General features: G+C 39.3%; 1 protein-coding gene across 16 annotated transcripts in view; it reads left to right on the top strand.

Moving 5' to 3' along the window:
- IKZF1 (IKAROS family zinc finger 1) overlaps positions 1-17,656 on the top strand; it is a 70,757-nt gene that overhangs the window by 47,416 nt on the left and 5,685 nt on the right. For 9 of the 16 annotated variants that reach the window (XM_055703861.1, XM_055703862.1, XM_055703860.1 and 6 more), the window contains 4 exons: positions 2,013-2,273; positions 7,933-8,100; positions 10,084-10,209; positions 14,550-14,684. In XM_055703861.1, the coding sequence (XP_055559836.1) occupies positions 2,013-2,273; positions 7,933-8,100; positions 10,084-10,209; positions 14,550-14,684 (690 nt within the window). The remainder of the gene's footprint in view (positions 1-2,012; positions 2,274-7,932; positions 8,101-10,083; positions 10,210-14,549; positions 14,685-17,656) is intronic. The other 7 variants (XM_027798595.2, XM_055703864.1, XM_027798597.2 and 4 more) reach the window with 5 other exon arrangements.

Here is a 17,656-nt window from a genome sequence, read left to right as displayed (position 1 = left end):
CATTTCACTTCTCAGTAATGTACGTTTCTCTGCATATGCTACCAAAGGGCTTAAGTAGTCTGGTCTTTTTGCTTTGCTTACATGTATTTTGTCTTAACTTAACACAAAGCCTAACTCAAAAGCCACCTTCTCCAAATCCCTGGCAGACAAGGAGCCTGTAACTGTTTTGTACAAACATACATATATTAAAAATATTTTTCTAGTAATTAAGAGAAAAAAATTATGTGAAAATTATGGAAAATCTGTCATATGCTTAAGCCAAACCATTCACCATGTTGAAAACAGCAGTACCGGGTTATAGTCCACTAAATTTGCAGAATAGTGTAGATCACTTCTGTTTAGCCAGTCATACCATTTTTGTAAATCACTGGTCATTGATTTTTTTATTATTTTTTTTTCATATCTGAAATTATTCCACTTTTTTAGCATACATGTTAAAGGAAAACCTGTTCATTATGATGTGCATTTATTCTGCCTTGCATATGATTTCTACTAAAAATGCAATATTTGAAAAAATCATTAAAATGCCTAGATTGATAGACTTTATAAAAGGTGTCCAGTCAAGCACTGTTCAGAAATGTGAACACCTTTATGCTCAGCGTGTTTCCCAGTAGGATTTTGAGTCAGATACTCTCATCGGTCACATTCCTGCAACCTTCCTGGGACACCTGGAAGGTTGCAGGGTGTAGCAGAGAAGTTTGTCAAACCTTTCATTTTCAAATGAATGTCAAGGTCTTTCATTTCTCGAGGTAATTATTGCCCATAGATGTCATTGCTACACCACCACTTATGAACAGGGCTACCATGAAACTGCTGTTCCACAAAATTAAAAGAATTGGCCTTTATTTGGTGAAACAGACCCCTTGTGTACTCAGCTAGCCATTAAAATATGTGCTCCCCTTTTTGGGGTGGTGTGAGGTGAAGGAATAGGTTTTTCACCGAAGGGAAAGTAAGATTTGAGGCAATGAAATGGTCTTTTTCAGCCTAAGAACTATTTCTTTTCACAAAAATCATCAGATTAGAAACAAGGGAAATAACTTAAATACATTTTATTCTACACAAAATGTCACACAGTCCTGTTGAAAGAAAAGGAATGGATACTGGCATTAACTGATCTGAATCTTGGCCCTTTTCTGTAACATTTAGGATTGCTGTGCTCACATCAGATCAAATTTACCAACCTATGTGTTATCACCTGTAGTGAGGCTATGCCAGATTTATACCTGAAATCTTCTAGCTGCATGAAGTTGTCACCTATGGCATTATAACACAAATGACTTCTTGAATAAAGTCAAAACAGTTCTCCCGCCCACCTTTGTTGATTTGACTGCTTTTTTGGTGGTAGCTCATGGCTGTAAAGTTCCTCTCTTCTAACTCAGTGATCCTAATCCTGCTGTCCTAGAGACACCATTATTACTCCTGTAATTTCCTGTAATGCTAGTTCTTGCTCTTAAGTTCTTCCTTCCATCCTTCCCCACCCTGGTTTCTTTATCAGTGTTTGTACCCTTTGCTTTCTTATTGTCTTGCTTACCCCATAGAACTGCAAGCCAAATATTTGGATTCAGTACAACCCTCAGGATCTTCCTGCCTGGTGGAGAATGTTGCATTTCCAGCTCATTTTCGTCCACTGTCTTTGATGAGTTACTTTCACAATTGTTTCAGACAAATCCATGTAAAGTAGATTCATTTTAAGTTTCATTCCAATTAGCCTGAATTGTCAAAATGTACATTGCAACTGCAGAAGTCTCAAAATGATCTAGGAACAGACTTGTTATTTGGATTCCCAGCTCCCTGGATGCCTTGTATTTGTCTCACTGATATTCACTGTTCATTGTTCCATGTGTTACAAACTTGTCGCATTGTCCATAGAAATGTAGTCATGCTTGTAGCTTTTGTTATTTAGGCATATTATACATGCTGTTTAGAAGTAATCGTCTTTAATGTGATTGTTTCTTTGCCACCGTATTTATTCTGTAACAAAACTGAGTGGCATCCTGTATTGTTTTTTTCAGCTGGTAATATTAAAATAGAGACTCAGAGTGATGAAGAGAATGGGCGTGCCTGTGAAATGAATGGGGAAGAATGTGCGGAGGATTTACGAATGCTTGATACCTCGGGAGAGAAAATGAATGGCTCACACAATGGCCCAGGCAGCAAGGCTATGTCAGGAGTTGGAGGCATTCGACTTCCTAACGGAAAGCTAAAATGTGATATCTGTGGGATAATTTGCATCGGTCCCAATGTGCTCATGGTTCACAAACGAAGCCACACTGGTAAGGCCTGCCATAGTTTTTCCTCTAGTTGACATGAATTGGCCACATATTAGGAACTAAGATATTTTCTGTATCATGTACATGTTCCTTCTTGTAAAATAATGAATCATCAGTGGGCATTTGGAACTCAGTTATTTTGTTAGACCATTTCAGACAGCACAGGAATTGAGATTTCTTCTTGATGGAGTCCATCTGTTGATCTAGAAATTCTGCAGGGTGTTTGCTTTGAAGCTACATGAAAAAATCAAGTTTTTTTAAAAAAAGTAAAGAAGTCTTGTTTAATTTCTAAGACATTTCTAAGAATTCCTGAAGAAAAACCCATTTGTGGCTAAGTCTGAAATCAACCCAGTTCTAATGTTTCCAATAATGCAACAAAGCTTATTAAGGATCAGTGACTATGAGAGTGATATTAAGGGAACTGTACTGGCAGTCTTCATAAAAAGGGGTTAATTTCATGTCAAATGTTTTATGAAGTAAAAACAGGTATTGTCACTGGTCAAGTCTGGACTAAAGGGTTTCCACTAAAACACTGAAAGAAACATGTAAAGTTGCTGTGCTCCATAGGGATGCTTTTTATTATACAGTGCTGTGAATCTTCTCGCCTCAATTTTCTAATTCTAAATAGTCTCAAAGAGTGCAAAAAATGAAGAGGTGGAAACAAATGAAGAAGTAAAGACCAGGGTGAGTCTCATCTTACCTGATATAAGCTGTCTAAATGTTAGGCTTCCAATTGAAACTTTTAAGGCCATCCATAGTCAAAGGAGAAGAACTGAACTGTACTGTTGTGCTACACAAGTTACTTTGAAAACAAAAAAATAAATAGATTTGCATTTTTGCATGAATATTCAAATGAGACAGAACTTTCAAGTATTTTTAAGGTATGAACAACCTGTCCAATGGTTAGATTCCACTGAAATAGTCATGGTAGCGAACACATACTTTCTTCCTCCGCATCCCCTCAGTCATGCTTAAATGATTTTCCCAGAACTACTAAGGAGTGAGATTAGCAAAGTGTTTTCAGAGTTTAATGGAGAGGATCCATGAAAAGACCCCGAGTGTCATCCATTCCTCCCAGTGCTAATGTCTGTCATTGTAACTGTGGCTGTTCAGGCTCTGGAAGGGTGCGATCTGTTAGCAAAACGTGGGTTAGCCACCTTCAGAAGCAGTGCTGGTGGTAGTTAGCAATGCTGTTACGTTGCCTACTTCAAAGTACTCTTCAATTCAATATGATAAATCCCTCTGTCAGGGAAGAGCAGGTAATTATCTTTATTGGAAAAACCACAACTAGTTCTCAGAAGAGAGGCTGCAGCCTACTTCCTAGATAGAATAAAATGCTTGTTGGTAAATTGTTTCCTTTTTTTTTTTTTTTTTTAATTGAATGTTAACGTAATCCTTTAAAAGTTGATAAAATGTATATGGAAAATTACTTGGACACGAAGCCTTTTAAACAGACCCATGGGCTTGAAGAGGACGCTGTGGTAGTTGAAATAAAATGTTGCAACTTCACAGGTATTTAGGAGAAGTCTTTGTTTTTGTTGAAGGAGGCTGCTCTTTTATTAAGAGCATGCTGTTGCTGCTTTGGAGGAGCTGGTTCGGGTCCCTGAGAGGGAGAGGCAGTGTTTGCACCAGGGCTGAACGGCCTGTGTGTGGACACGCCTGGTTTTAGGGAGAGCTGCCTTTGCTACTAGTGCAGCGGTTGGTACCCGACAGGCCAAGTCTCCGCAGGATGAGCTGGGCTGCCTGTTCCCTGTGACATCCCCAGGGGCTACCTCACTGGTTTCCCTGGCACTGAGCTCCAGTTGCCTGAACTCCCTGCCTGGCAAAGGGACTCATGTGCCTGCTGAGGGTGCTCAGGGCGCTACCATGCCAGGACTGTCACTCAGAGACTTCTCCACCCTTTGCAGAGCCCTCCCCTTGCCAACAAGACCCTCTTTTTAATCAGAGGATGTAGTTAAAACCTACAGTGGAAGCATCCCATGAGCAGCACTTTGCTTAGCAGGACCTCCTTCTTTTACACTTAATAAAACTAAAGGGTGTGAAGTTGCCCCCCTGAGTCCTTCCATGGAAAGAAAGCCTTTGCTTTCCCTCCCACCTTGCCCTCAGCTCCTCTCCTGAGCATCCTTTTTGAGTAAGCTCAGGTTTTTCCAGGGCTAGCAAGGGAGTGAGGCTTGGAGCTAGTAGTTTAAATTAAAGGGACGTCATTGGAAACAGTAGTGACTGCTTTTCCTTTCAGCTGTGCTGTGAAAATTAAAGTAGAAATGGGATATACTATTACAGACATTTAACTGAAGCCCATTTCAATACATGCCCAGTGAAGGAATAAGCCTCACAAATGAATTACTTTGCTGCTAATTCATGTAAAACCTGCATATGCAGTGAGGTTTCCTTAAATAAATACTTGATAAGTGAACAAAACTCTAGCGCACTAAAGTGCCAAAATAAAATGACTGCCTGACCTGATAAAAGGCATAATTACTTTTAATGAATACACCTGCCAAGTGCAGATATGCAGGGCAGCACCTGACATTTCTGCCCCCTCCTGTCTGTAAGCAGCTGTACAGCACTCGCTGCTTCCTAGCACCTTACCTGTTGCTCCTGTCTGTGGAGCGAAACCCACTCACAGATGCCCAACTCTCCTCACTCTCCTTCCCAAAGGCTTTCAGTATGTTGATTTTCTCCAGCTTGCTGCTGTCTTGCTTGGTGTTTAGGAAAAAGGAGATTTGGAAAGGAGAGAGAAACACCTCAGGGTGTAGATTGAGGCTTCTCTTGCTCAGTGTGCACATAAGTGTGTTCATGTGTGCCTGTAGATATATATTTATGTATGTGTGCTTATATATGTGTGTCTAGGTATACATATTCCCTCCTGATATATACACTCCTTTAACTTAAGCCACCATTTAGTTCACTTAAGTCTGTTAGCTGGGTCTGAATGTCTCAAATTTATTTAGAAAACTAATGTCCATTGAAGAATGAGCATTTAAAAAAAGAGAAGAAAGCTATGCATGTCTCTGCATATTAGGTGATGTTGTCATTATATTGTTTAAGAAATGAGAAAGATTTCAATTAAGATGACGAATATTCTTCACTAAGTAGTCGGGGGCTCATGCTCCCACTAAGGCTTGTGAATCACTGCAGTGGTAGTGGACTCAGTTCAGGGGTCCCATTGCACTTTTCTCTCCTGGGCCCACATTCGTCCATAGCTACACACCATGTAGCGCAATCCACCCAGGATAGACGTGTGCTGTTCAGAACTGGCTAGACAATAACACACAAAGCTGACTGTATAAACAAAAGATGCATTATGCGTTTTTTCTTTCAGTCCTGTCCACGCCCAGTAACCTTCCATCAGCGACCATCTCCATCCTAGCAGGGCTGGGAGCTTTGCTGGGCTCACAGGGCAGGTCTTCCCCACCTGGGTAGTTGCAGCATGGATGACCAATGGCCCGCCAAGCTACACATAGTTGCAGGGTCTTATCACCACCAAAAGACCTTGTACTTTCCCTTGTACAGCAAAGTGAATGCAGGTTCCCTTTACATTTGATCCCAGTTTTGTAGAAATATTTTATGTGCAGTAGTCTCATTTGAAATGCTCCATCTGTCTGTCTTCCTGGTGCAAGATTTCACCCTGTAATTGTGAGAGCTGTAGGCTGGAGATACATTTCATTCTTGCTTTGCTTTACATTTCATTCCTGAAGTACTTTTACGATCTTCATTTTCTCCTTTTAACACTCCTCTGAGTAAAAATAACAGAAATGAATGCTAGAAAAGCTGTTTAGTAAGAATTAACCATTTCTTCTAAATTTGTGTCCCCCATGACAAACTTCTTCATTACTGTTTCAGTCCATTTCTCAAAAATACCTTCCACGCTGAGTAACTGCCCCAGAGATTAAGAGGTAAAGCAGACAGGCTCTTAGCCGTTTTCTTTTTCCCCTAGCAACTACTGTGCATGGCATATGAAGTATATTGCAAAATCCTGTAAGGCTAATGCTGGCATTTTTGTGGGTCACCCCAGCTGAACCTGTTGCGGATACAGGTTAGATGAAAACAGCTACCTGATGGACAAAGAAAATGAGTTCATACGGCTTGACAGGGACTATGCTGACCTGATTGAAGCCATTTGACCAATGAAAATCCCTTGACATAAAGCAGATTCATTTTACTGTTTGCTGAATGCTAAAGTTGCCAGCCCTAACGGTAGAATTTGCACATTTTTGGGTTGGGACTGCGCTGCTGATTTTCAACTGTTCTACTGCATTACCCAAAAGTAAAAAATTATCATACTGCTCATATATGCACACATATGGACATACAAGTTGGTCCTTAGATGTGCAAAATAATACATGATGGTTACGTGAGAGAGGAGAAAGAAATTGTTTAACTTGCTTTTATTTTTTTTATATTTTAACTTCAGCATTGAGATTTTAAATTTAACATTATTGTTACATAAAGAAAATTGAAACTAAGAACAGGTCATCTCTGGGCTGTTTTTAATATTGTCAATGCATTATAATTACTATAGCAGATTGTATTTATGCTTAAGAGAAACAAAATTCAGCAAATGAGTTTCAAGGGCTGCTTTGACTTAGTTGAGGGCTACGGAGAAGCGGGCATGCAGGGGTGGTTCCTGCTGATGGAGTGCTCTCATGTATAAATATACCTTTACTCCTATCTGGTACAACTGAAAACATATCTCCCACTGATTTAAGAAAAGGCCTCATCTATCTTAAATTTCAAAAAAACAGCTAAGTGAATAAAGAGGCATATTGATTTGAAACAGCATTAAAAAGCAAACAACTGCCATATTAATTTTTGCAAAGGCTAGTTGCTTGGCTTCCTTGATAACAGCACCAGTTTAGATGAATCAAGGCTGTGTCTCTTCAAGTTTTTCCCTGTGTCCATCCAAAGTGTAGACCAGCAGAGCCCGTTTGTGCAGCTCCTCTCTCATACCTTACCTAGAGAAGGGCTGGGACTTCAGCATGGAAGTACAGGGCTTCCTTTGCACTGTCTTAACTTATGTGATTTTACTCTCTCTTTTTCTCTTTCTTTCTCTGTCTCTTTCCTGATTTGGCTGCTTAGGGACGGACAGGTAATGGAGAAGAAATTGAAAGGGAAAATACAGGGAAAATGTAAATGAAAAGAAGTTATTATAACTGTTATAATGAAGTGCCTTTCATTTAAATATAAGAATGTAACGCTGAAATGAACTTGTGATCCTGAAATGCATTTTTAATGAGTTTCCTTTTTATTTTGCTGCTTCAGTGGCATATTTTAAAGACCCTTTGAAAAAAGCCACATTAAAAACCCCACCAAATGCCACAACATGCAAAATTGGATATTGGTTTATTCCAAAACTGCTGATCAGGAAGAGTGGCTCTTCAACACAAAATGTTGCAGTCACTTTATTTAAATGAGTTTGAATTTGCATTGTGATGTGCCATTCTGATTTAGAAAAAAAAAATTAGATTTTCAGATCAAATTGACCCAGCCAGTGAAGCATTAAGAAACTGGCAGGTTTAGTCTGAAAGCCTCATGTTATATCAAACCTGCAGCCGGTGGAAGTCACAGAGCAGCAGTGAGAAAACAACTTTCTCACTGAAATATTTCTCTTGTTACCACGTAAGTTTTTTTGTTCTCATATATTTCCTCCTTCTCCCCATAGGAGAACGCCCTTTCCAGTGCAATCAGTGTGGAGCCTCCTTTACACAGAAGGGCAACCTTCTGCGCCACATAAAGTTGCACTCGGGTGAAAAGCCCTTCAAGTGTCACCTGTGTAACTACGCCTGCCGTCGCAGGGATGCCCTGACAGGACATCTGAGGACTCACTCAGGTAAGTGAAGGTGTGGAACCATCCAGGGGCACTCATCACTGCATCCAATGAGGAGATGGTGGGGGCGTTTGTGGCCACCAAGCCTGAGAGGTCTTCTCACCCTGGGGAGGCGAGTAGCCCCATGTTAGGGTTAACCAAGCTGTGAGCTGGCCGTAGTGTTTTAGCAGCAAAGAAATGACTAAACACATCTCATGCTTATGATCCTTCACCAGAACTGTTTTTACCCATACTTCTTGACTGACCAAAAGTTTCTGTATTAGGGTTTCACCTTACAAGTCCCATGTGAGTAATCCATTTCATGGAACTACGAATGTCAAATAAAGCTGATGAATGTTTTAGGGTTTGTATGGCATTTATCTGCATCTAGAGATAATATAAAGGTCTGAACACAGTAGGTTTTAAGTCACAAAGTCTCACAAACCTCCAGCCTGGTAGTCATTCTTAACCTAAGGAGCGAATACCACCTACAGCATTTAGCAGCAGTTACTTGTTGTACCTTGTTATTACAAGTACTTTGAAAGAGAAAGGGTGGGGAAGAAGAAGAGGGTGGGAGAGAGAAAGATCATAATCTTCCAAAAAAGAGGACTCTGCTAGAGTTTTTCAGTATTGTGTCTCAACAGTAATGTGGAGATCTGAACAAATATTTTTGAATAGCTGCACTTTTTCATTACCATGAAACTCTCATTGTTTGACAGAAGCCATGGTCACATACCTTCTGTGAAGCAAAACCACTTTAACACCTTTAAACTGCCTTTAAAAGCAGAGTCTTGTCTCATCTAGTTTCCCAAGCTAAGCTGGAAATGCAAATTGTTGTTTGGATAGTAGACCTCCAAAACGCATTGCCAGAACCAACACTGTTAACTTTACTTGTGAAAGTTGGCTTTGGGACCAAGTTCTGGAAGGGGAATTCTTGCAGTGACGTTTTTGTATTGCACAAAATGAAAGAAATTCTTCTCTAACGCATACATTATATAATAACATTCCTAGTGTTGGTCCCAGATGTCCAAAATAGTTTCAGCTTCTCCTGTTCAGTCCTGGCCTGACTCAGGAAAGCACATCTCTCAAATACTATTTAGCCTCCCTCCTCCTTGCTGTTACTGATTTTCATGGCTGCACAGTTTAAAACATAATTTTTCATATATACATGAAATTATACCTAGACATTTGTCAAACTCTGAGGATTCCACAGATAAAGAGACAATGCCTAAACTATAGACTCTGATTAATTCCTGTAATTGGCAAATTGACATCAGTACATCATAAACAAGTTGGATGTCTGAGTCTCATTTTCACCTGAAAATTTGTAAATAAAAACAAAAGTTAAGCTGTGTAACCATCTAAAATTCTGAAATCACATATAAGGTGACAGTCTCGTCACACTAAGATAGAAAATTCAGGTCCAGCAGTCAATGAAACTGTATAGTTACTGCAAAATTCCTAGAACTACATCTGGATTGGTGTAACAGAAAAAAATGTTGTCATGCCATTTCTCTTGAATTTCCAGAAACAGAAAACATGAAATCTACCATCGTCTTGTAAGGGTTGAGCTGGTTCTGGCTACATCAGAACTCACATCCAGTCGTGGGCAGGTGTCTGTCTGTACCTACACCACCAGTTCCCCCATTGGCAGTCTCTGTAGGAGCTAGGCACTAAATCAGCTACGCTCAGACCTTGGAAGGTGTTTCAGTTTCTAACTATGTAGATGCTGTTTTTGAAGATTTAATGTCGCAGTCCTTATCTGATGTGAATAATCTGAAATCAGCTTGCAGCACCCACAGAATAGGCCTGTAGATGTAAAGATATACAACTTGTTTTCCATTAGGTTTTTTTTCCTTCTTCTTCTTAAATTCACAAAATCTTTCTTCAGTTCACCACAGCATGAGTTTGTTTTTGGGGTGGTCTTTTTTTCCTGTTATTCTTACCATTATTAATATGCTGTTTAATATCTCATCTGAATCTCTCAAGTAATTCTGTTTTTTCCAGTTGGGAAACCCCATAAGTGTGGATACTGTGGTCGCAGCTATAAGCAGCGCAGCTCTTTGGAAGAACATAAAGAACGCTGTCATAACTACCTGCAAGCCATGAATATCCCAAGCAGCCTTTATTCAGGTAATAAACATATCCATTTGGGGACTGACGCTGTCTTGTCACTTACGCAGAAAAAGAAGTGCAGAAGGAACAGTAGTACCATTTTTGGCATTTTTTGCATTGCGGAGGCACACACCCCCCATACGTTTGATATTGCATTGGCTGTTGTTTTGTTTAGCTCAAAGAAAAAGCTCAGGCATATAGCAAAACACTTGCAAGAGCTGGGAAATTTCTGTTCACCATCTCAAGGCAGTATGGGCAGTATGACTACATCATCTCAACACCTTTCCCTTTTGTTTGAAGTCTTGTATCACAGTACTCTTGTGGATTCTTAATGAAGACTTAATACCAGTATTCTAGGTAGAGTAGCACTGCACATCTCCTGCCCTTCCCACGCACAGCTTAAGGGGTTTACTTGACCATTGGGACCAACTCATCTAACCAGGGTGAGCCATCTGTCTTTGATCTCACTCTTCCAAGCAAGAGGACATGAAGCCAGAGGCATTTGATTTAGCCAGTTTGACTGAGACAGCCCAGAAAGGATAATAATTTGTTTACATTGACCATCTCAGCCTCCTCTTTAGAAGAGCACTGGGGGGGGGGGGGGGCGGGGAGGGGGGGGGCGGGCGGGGGGGAGCTCTTGTGCTTCCCTGAGAGACCAGTGCTATGATGAAGGTAAAACCCAGTTTCTTGGAGAACATAAAATCTAAACCTATACCCAGAAAGAGAGCAAGCAGCTATTGGGGTTTGGATATTTATTTTTTTAACAAAGATCCTAAAGATCTGCATGGTATTGATCACAGTAAATAACCATAAAAAATCCCTTGGATGTGTAGTTTTAGATAGAGAATATGAGATCCAGTTTCTGTGGTGGAGTTTAAGCCCATCCAGTAAGTTGCATTTCTGGCATACCTTTTTGATCCTGTCAGTATATGTTATTTAGTTTGTCAAATGACAAAAATGGAAGGTTCTCTCTGACCTATTTGCAATGATGCCTCATTTAATAGTTTATATCTGGACAGAACCTGAATATGTTTTTACATGCTATCAAATAATGTAAAGTATATGCACATAATGATGGCAGTGAATACAGCTGAGATGCTTCTGGCAGACAGCATGTTAGAGCAGCGCCCCTTCTAATTTTATTGAGGGGTTGGAGAATGTATAAATAGAAAAGCTGAATGTAATATACAGTAGGCAGCAATACTTATTCCTCAAAGAGGTGATAGGATTTAGAAGCAAATATTCAGTCTCGCCTGGGTTTTGAATTTTCAGTATCAGGTACATGGATTTGAATGCCTGCACACAGAATGTGAAAATCTGTGTGAATGAGTAGCTGAAGTACTACTAAAGTCTTAGTAAGCAAAATGTCCAGGTGAAACTGGTGTCATGAATCCTAAACCTTAATAGACTATACAATTTTAGAGGCGGACCTTTGTTTGTAGCAGATCATGACAGGAGAGTTTACACTAGCTTAGGACTGAATATCTAGTATCTCAGTGGGATGAAAACTTGGGGAATTCATGAATGCTTTGGAAGGATTACTTCTTCCTTGCATATAATTACTTCTTCGTTGCATATACTGAAAGTATCATATAAATGATATCATAAAAGTGCTTTCTCAAATTAGGAAAAAAATTAGAGGATTAACTTTGGGGTTTAGACCTTATATTCAGCTAAATGCTTCACTCTTAAAAAAATTAAGTACTCAGTTAATAAATCAATTCTTTATGTTTCTAAAAAACACTTTCCTGCATTTTTCCTAGTATTTTGCATTCTAATCTATTCTGCTTCACTGCAAACATACCATTTTGCCATGTTTACATTATTTCCTTTATAAACTCTTACAAAAAGATGAAAATAAGCAATGAAACACTTGAGAATGAGTGGGTTGTCCTGGGATTTTTAGTGCATTCTACATTATATCTAGAAAAGCAAGTAGCTATACTACCACTGTTCTTACAGTATTTCAAGGTGTGATATGGAGCTATTAGAGCCATAATTCAGGCTTTTTTTTTTTTTTCCCCCAGACTGAAAAAACTTGGTGTGAAAATCTGCTAGGGCATCTGATTTGACATTCTGCTACATCAGGATTGCTCTTTACTGCATTTTTTTTTTAAGTACTTTGTGCAGTATACATAGAAAAAATGTGAGTTGAAAGGACCTAAACCGATTGATGCTTTCCATCAGCTTGTAAATCTAACAAATATAATTTAAAAAGTACTTAAGTAAGGGAAAGATCCAGCAAAGAGTAGTAAAGATAGGAACAAGAGATTGTATTTATATTTTCACTTTTGTTTGCTTTCGTTAAGAGGAGATTCAGCATAAAATTAGGAACCTGCTGAATTTAATGGCAAAATTCTTATTTTAGAGGGCTAGAATCTCACTGTCCATATGAAGTTCTTGTCTTACAGATATTACTTGGTGTCTTGCATTTGAATTGAGTGGTAGTGTGCTGAAGTCTTACCAGGCCTATATAAAATAGAAGAAATAGTTTATGAAGTTTTAAAAGGGTCAATTACAATTTTTCAGTCACTTGTGGATTTTCATTTGGAAACTTTTTTTTTTTTTCAGTTCACACACACCAAATTACCAAAAAATAGTTGCCAGGTTGGTAGCAAATTTCAGGATAGTTCAGTTGCAAAAGCTGGAAATCAGTACGTAATCCAATTTGCCCTTCTTTTTCATAGCAGTTTTAAAAGTTTGAAAGTTGAATACATAACTTACCCTCTGTTAAACTGATTAGAATTGGAATGTTATTACATCCTAAACAGATGAAAAATTTAATCTTTTGTTTCCCTGTTGAGTGGGCTGCTTTTAAACATTCTCTGTAATCCTCTTCCTAAAGTGGTGTCTGGAAGCCTTAGCCAGCACAAGATGCTGCGATGTGCCTGTTCAGTGATGCCTAAGTACTATCAACACCCTTTACTCTGCGCATATCTTGCATTGGTCACAATCTTTAGCATCTTTTGGGGCTGGGGCATAATTCCATGAGACTCCTTGTCACTGTCACTGCGGTATGTGCTGCTGCAGCAGGGACTGAAGAACCAGTTGTGTACTCTTCAGTTTGTATTGTGGAGTGGTGTTGTCTAGGACAATTCACCTGCTCCTTGCAGTTATCCACCAGACCTTGATTTTGCATCTTTCAGGATCAATGAAACTTGCACAATCATCCCTTTATGGCAGTGGTATATTGCCAAAATAACATTGCATAGGAACAACGTGTACTCTACTGTTGAGAAACACCCATGTACCAGAGCGCGGTGGGTTCTGTGAACCAGCAAATCCAGTGATAAAACGTATTCTTAGCATTCACAGAAGGCAAAATGTAGTGGAATGGTACACCTAATTGAAATAGCTTGCAGAATCAGTCTATAAATCATCTTTCACTTCTCCATTTAACGGCAGCTTACAAGTTCAGGAAAAATACCCATACCCTAGTAGCAGGTAAAAGTAAAATTAACCCCTTTCTCTCCTTGACAAAAAAAAGCCCTAAACCACCTGCTATGCTGTGATCTTTCTGCATATCCTTTCCTTTAGATGTTGGAAGTCAGAAATACCTTCCCGTACATCTTTCATAGTCATTGTTTTGACAGTGCATTTCCACTCATCCCTTCTGTTTCTGCAGGAAAATACCGAACTAAATGTAGTTCAATAGTCTCCCTTTCCTGGTGCCTCACAGCTAAGCTCACTTCTAATGTTGCAGTGTCTCAGCAGCAGCAGGAAATTGGAAAACAGGTTTGACTATTCAAAATCAGTGCTCCACTGTAGATGTGACTTTAGCAACTTAAATCGTCATTTAAAGCCTGAAATTGCATCAAGGAAGTATAGAAATATTCACTAGGGGGAAAAGAGGGAGTGGGGAGAAAGGTTGGTATAGCTCGCCATCTTCCACTACTGCAGTTGAGAAGTTTGTCCGTTTTTCCTGCTAAAGAAGCAGTGATCATACAGGCAGTTCCACTGGGAGAGGTGCAGAGGAACAGGGCGGGAGGTGACAGTGGGAGGGTGAAAAGATGAAATGCTTCATACCCAGTATAATGTTAGGACCTCATTTATTCACAGAAATGCAGAGTGGCTGCAGAACAAGGGTGGAGTGATTACGTTACAAGCAGTTGCCTTGCAGTTGCAATCTCATTTTTGTATCCTAAATGAGGGAAACATGAACATGTACATAAATTAATCAGTGTGAGGGACTTCTTTGTTACCGAGAGTCAGAATTGTCCTGTGTTTGCAGTGGTGAGCACCTCCTTCCAGCTGGTTGGGAGCTAAAAGACATTAGCTGAGAAACAATAACCTTAAGACAGTAGTTCCATTAAAATGGAACAAGCGTGCCTAACCCTTCTGATGTCATTTGATTTCAGTCATAAAAGAGGAAACTAACCAGAGTGAAATGGCTGAAGACCTGTGCAAGATAGGGTCAGAAAGATCCCTCGTGCTGGATAGACTAGCAAGTAACGTCGCCAAACGTAAGAGCTCTATGCCTCAGAAATTTGTTGGTAAGAGTTAAACGTTTGCTGTCTCCTAAAAAATAAAACAACAAAACCCAAAAAACATCTCACAGGATTTTTACTTTTGCTTTATGATTTTATTTGTTTTACTAAATTAGCAATATCTATCTCTATAGAAACAGATACAGCAATGTGTTGGGGGAATAAAGAAAGCAACAAAACTTCTCCAGCATACATTTCTGCATGTCTAATTTTCCACATTTGAAGATTAATTTTAAGTCTTTTTCCTATCTTTTTCTAATGCTTATAAACCAGATCATTACAAGATCTGGACAGGCTCTTGAAGCTGCCTTAAGAACCTGAAGATAGGAATAGAAGTTTCCTGTTGGGAAAGCATTTGACCACACTTTCAGGATTATTTTATTAACTTCCTAGATAACATCCAGATCTGGGCATATTGGTGTTTGTGAAAGCATTTGTGAATAGTTGAGCACAGGCTGAAAAATATTCTTCACCCCTTCATAAAGTCTGTATACTGTTACAGCCCAAAATCATCATGGAAATAAATAAACCTAGTCTGAGAATAATACCCAAATTAAAAGATCTTTGGGTACATTCTGTAAGTGATGCAAAAACTTCATGCCCGTTTGCACCTAGTAGTTTTTGTCTTAATGAAAAAATGGAGGCTACATCTATATTGTTCTGCTTGGTAAGCCTGTACTTGGTAGTAGTTACATCAGTTTTGAGACCCACAGACAGTATTTTGTCAGCTATGTAGAGTTAGTCTTAAATAAATAAAAACAGGGGAGGTCGGAGGACAACATACACTCATATCTAGTTAGATTCTTTTATAATTCTCTGTGCATTCATTTTTGTCATTCTTAAGGAGACAACCAAAGAAAACAGAAATCTTTGAAATAGAACACATATTAAGAAGGTCTTCAGTCAAAAGTCAAGGCAAAAAAAGACCAGTTTATGGGATGGAAATTCCAGATATACCTTTTTCAGTGAGAGCACAAGGGTGAAAGGAAAATTGGTATTTCTGAGACAAGGAAAGGGGAATCTCAGCTATGTCAGGAGGTGCAACAGAAAGTTTGAAATGGAAGTCCAAGGTTATTTTCAAGTCCAAAGGCAATCAATTCCAGGAGGCAGTCATGGTTAAGAAATGCTTATGCTTATAAAAAAGGACAAAAGTCGTAGTAGTAGTTAGCAAAGATCTATCACCTATGTAAGGCAAACCTCATTCATTTAGACACTGTGGTAACTGATTGCATTCAGCAAAATACTAATTCTATGAAAGCTCCAGGAAGACCAGAAGTGTTAAAATTTAAAAGGTACTAGCAAGTATCCTATATGGGATGTATCCATGGGTGTGGACTAGCTTTTTCATTCTCCTTTTCTCTCTTCGCCCTGAGAAACAGCAAAGACAGCCAGTTTAACTATGAGTTTTAGGAGGGCAGAACTTCTTGTCAGTTATTCAGGGTGTGGTGTAGGAAGACAACCTAATGACAGCAGATATTTATGGAAATTTGCTAACCTTCAAACGGACGGACTTTCTGACAAGAAAATGCACCCGGATCTTTCCTTTCCAATCCTCACCTGCTGTTTCATGTAATAGGTACATTCCTGATTAACACAAGGTTAGGCCGGCTGGTCAGGAGAGCTTTTGGGTAATAAAATATGTTTATTGCTCCTGTAGATTATCGTGTCATCCCAATCCCCGTGCTGAATTCCCAGGAGAAGGAACAAATGGCAGCCTTCACATAAGGGAAAGACTGCTGCTTCTCTCGGTTTTCTCAAGGCTAAATTCATTACCTTTCAAAAGTGAGATTGTTCACCAAATTAAGCCAGTTATCTGTAAAATTCTCTCTGTATTCCAAACTGGAATAGCTCCCAGACCCGAAAGCAGAACTGGGCCATCCAAACCAGAGAGTGAGAACTGCAGGTGAGGTTGTCACGTTTATCATGTTAAAACAATTAGGCCGCAAAGAAAAGAGAGTTGTTAAAAACAAACCAAATAAAAAAGTGCCCACATGCATAGAGTGCATTTTTACAATTTAGGTATCTGCTGCAGAGACCTGAGCAATGCAAAGCTTGAAGTGCATCAAACCATTAGCAGTTTAATTTACTTATGCTCTAATAACCACAGAAATAAGCTATTATTTTTAATGAGTTCAAATATTACCTGCATTGCCCAGATATAGAAATGATACCTGCCTACCTCAAGTTTGTGTCTGTTTCAGACACTCTGCTTGGAAACAAATTTTCCTTATGAGCACTTGAACCTCTCAGTCCGGCTACCAACTAGTTATGCTACATAAATCAAATACTACCCAAAAAAACAACTATTAAAATTATGCCTTCTGTATGCCCAAAATTTTGTGTATAATGAAGACTTTTCAGTGGTATACAATGCCCATGGAATATAAATGATTTTGACCTCATATCCTCATTTTTTCCTCCTTGAGTCAAGGGTATACATTCATATTAGGAGAGTTCTTCTATTTTAATTCAAGAGTCTTTCACAACACCTATTTTGAATCTTAAGCCTCAAACTGCCTGAAAACTACAGCATTAGAAAGGGTAAATGTGGAAGAAAAAAGCATGCACCCCGGTAGAGGGGTGCTCAAATCGGCAGAGTAATAGGGAAAGGAAACAAGGAGAAGCAGAAGTTTGCACAGCACAGACAGAAGGGGCTTGTACCCTAAATCCCTTATGCAAACTTAGTCAATGCTCACAATGTTTCTTTCTCTGCTTGTAGAGCATGGACAAACTAGTATGAAACCGTACCTTGTTGGAAATGTAGACAGCAGGACTTTCTACACTTTAGCCCTGTCATTGCAGTGCTGTCAGCCTAGAAGTTTTCTGGGCTCTTCACTGACTTTGAATAGCCAATTTGGGTATCATCTGGGTGGGAGGTTGTTGATAGATTAATTTGCCAATCTTCTGGTAAATTTTCCATGCTTCTATTAGCATTTCTTTTGGAAAAATTGGGATTTTCCTAGGCTTACCAGCAAATG

This window comes from Falco cherrug, chromosome 3 (assembly GCF_023634085.1).
Source record: "Falco cherrug isolate bFalChe1 chromosome 3, bFalChe1.pri, whole genome shotgun sequence".
NCBI classification, from domain to species: Eukaryota; Metazoa; Chordata; class Aves; order Falconiformes; family Falconidae; genus Falco; species Falco cherrug.
Note: the sequence above shows the minus strand (reverse complement) of the source record. Positions and strands in the feature narration are given on the sequence as shown.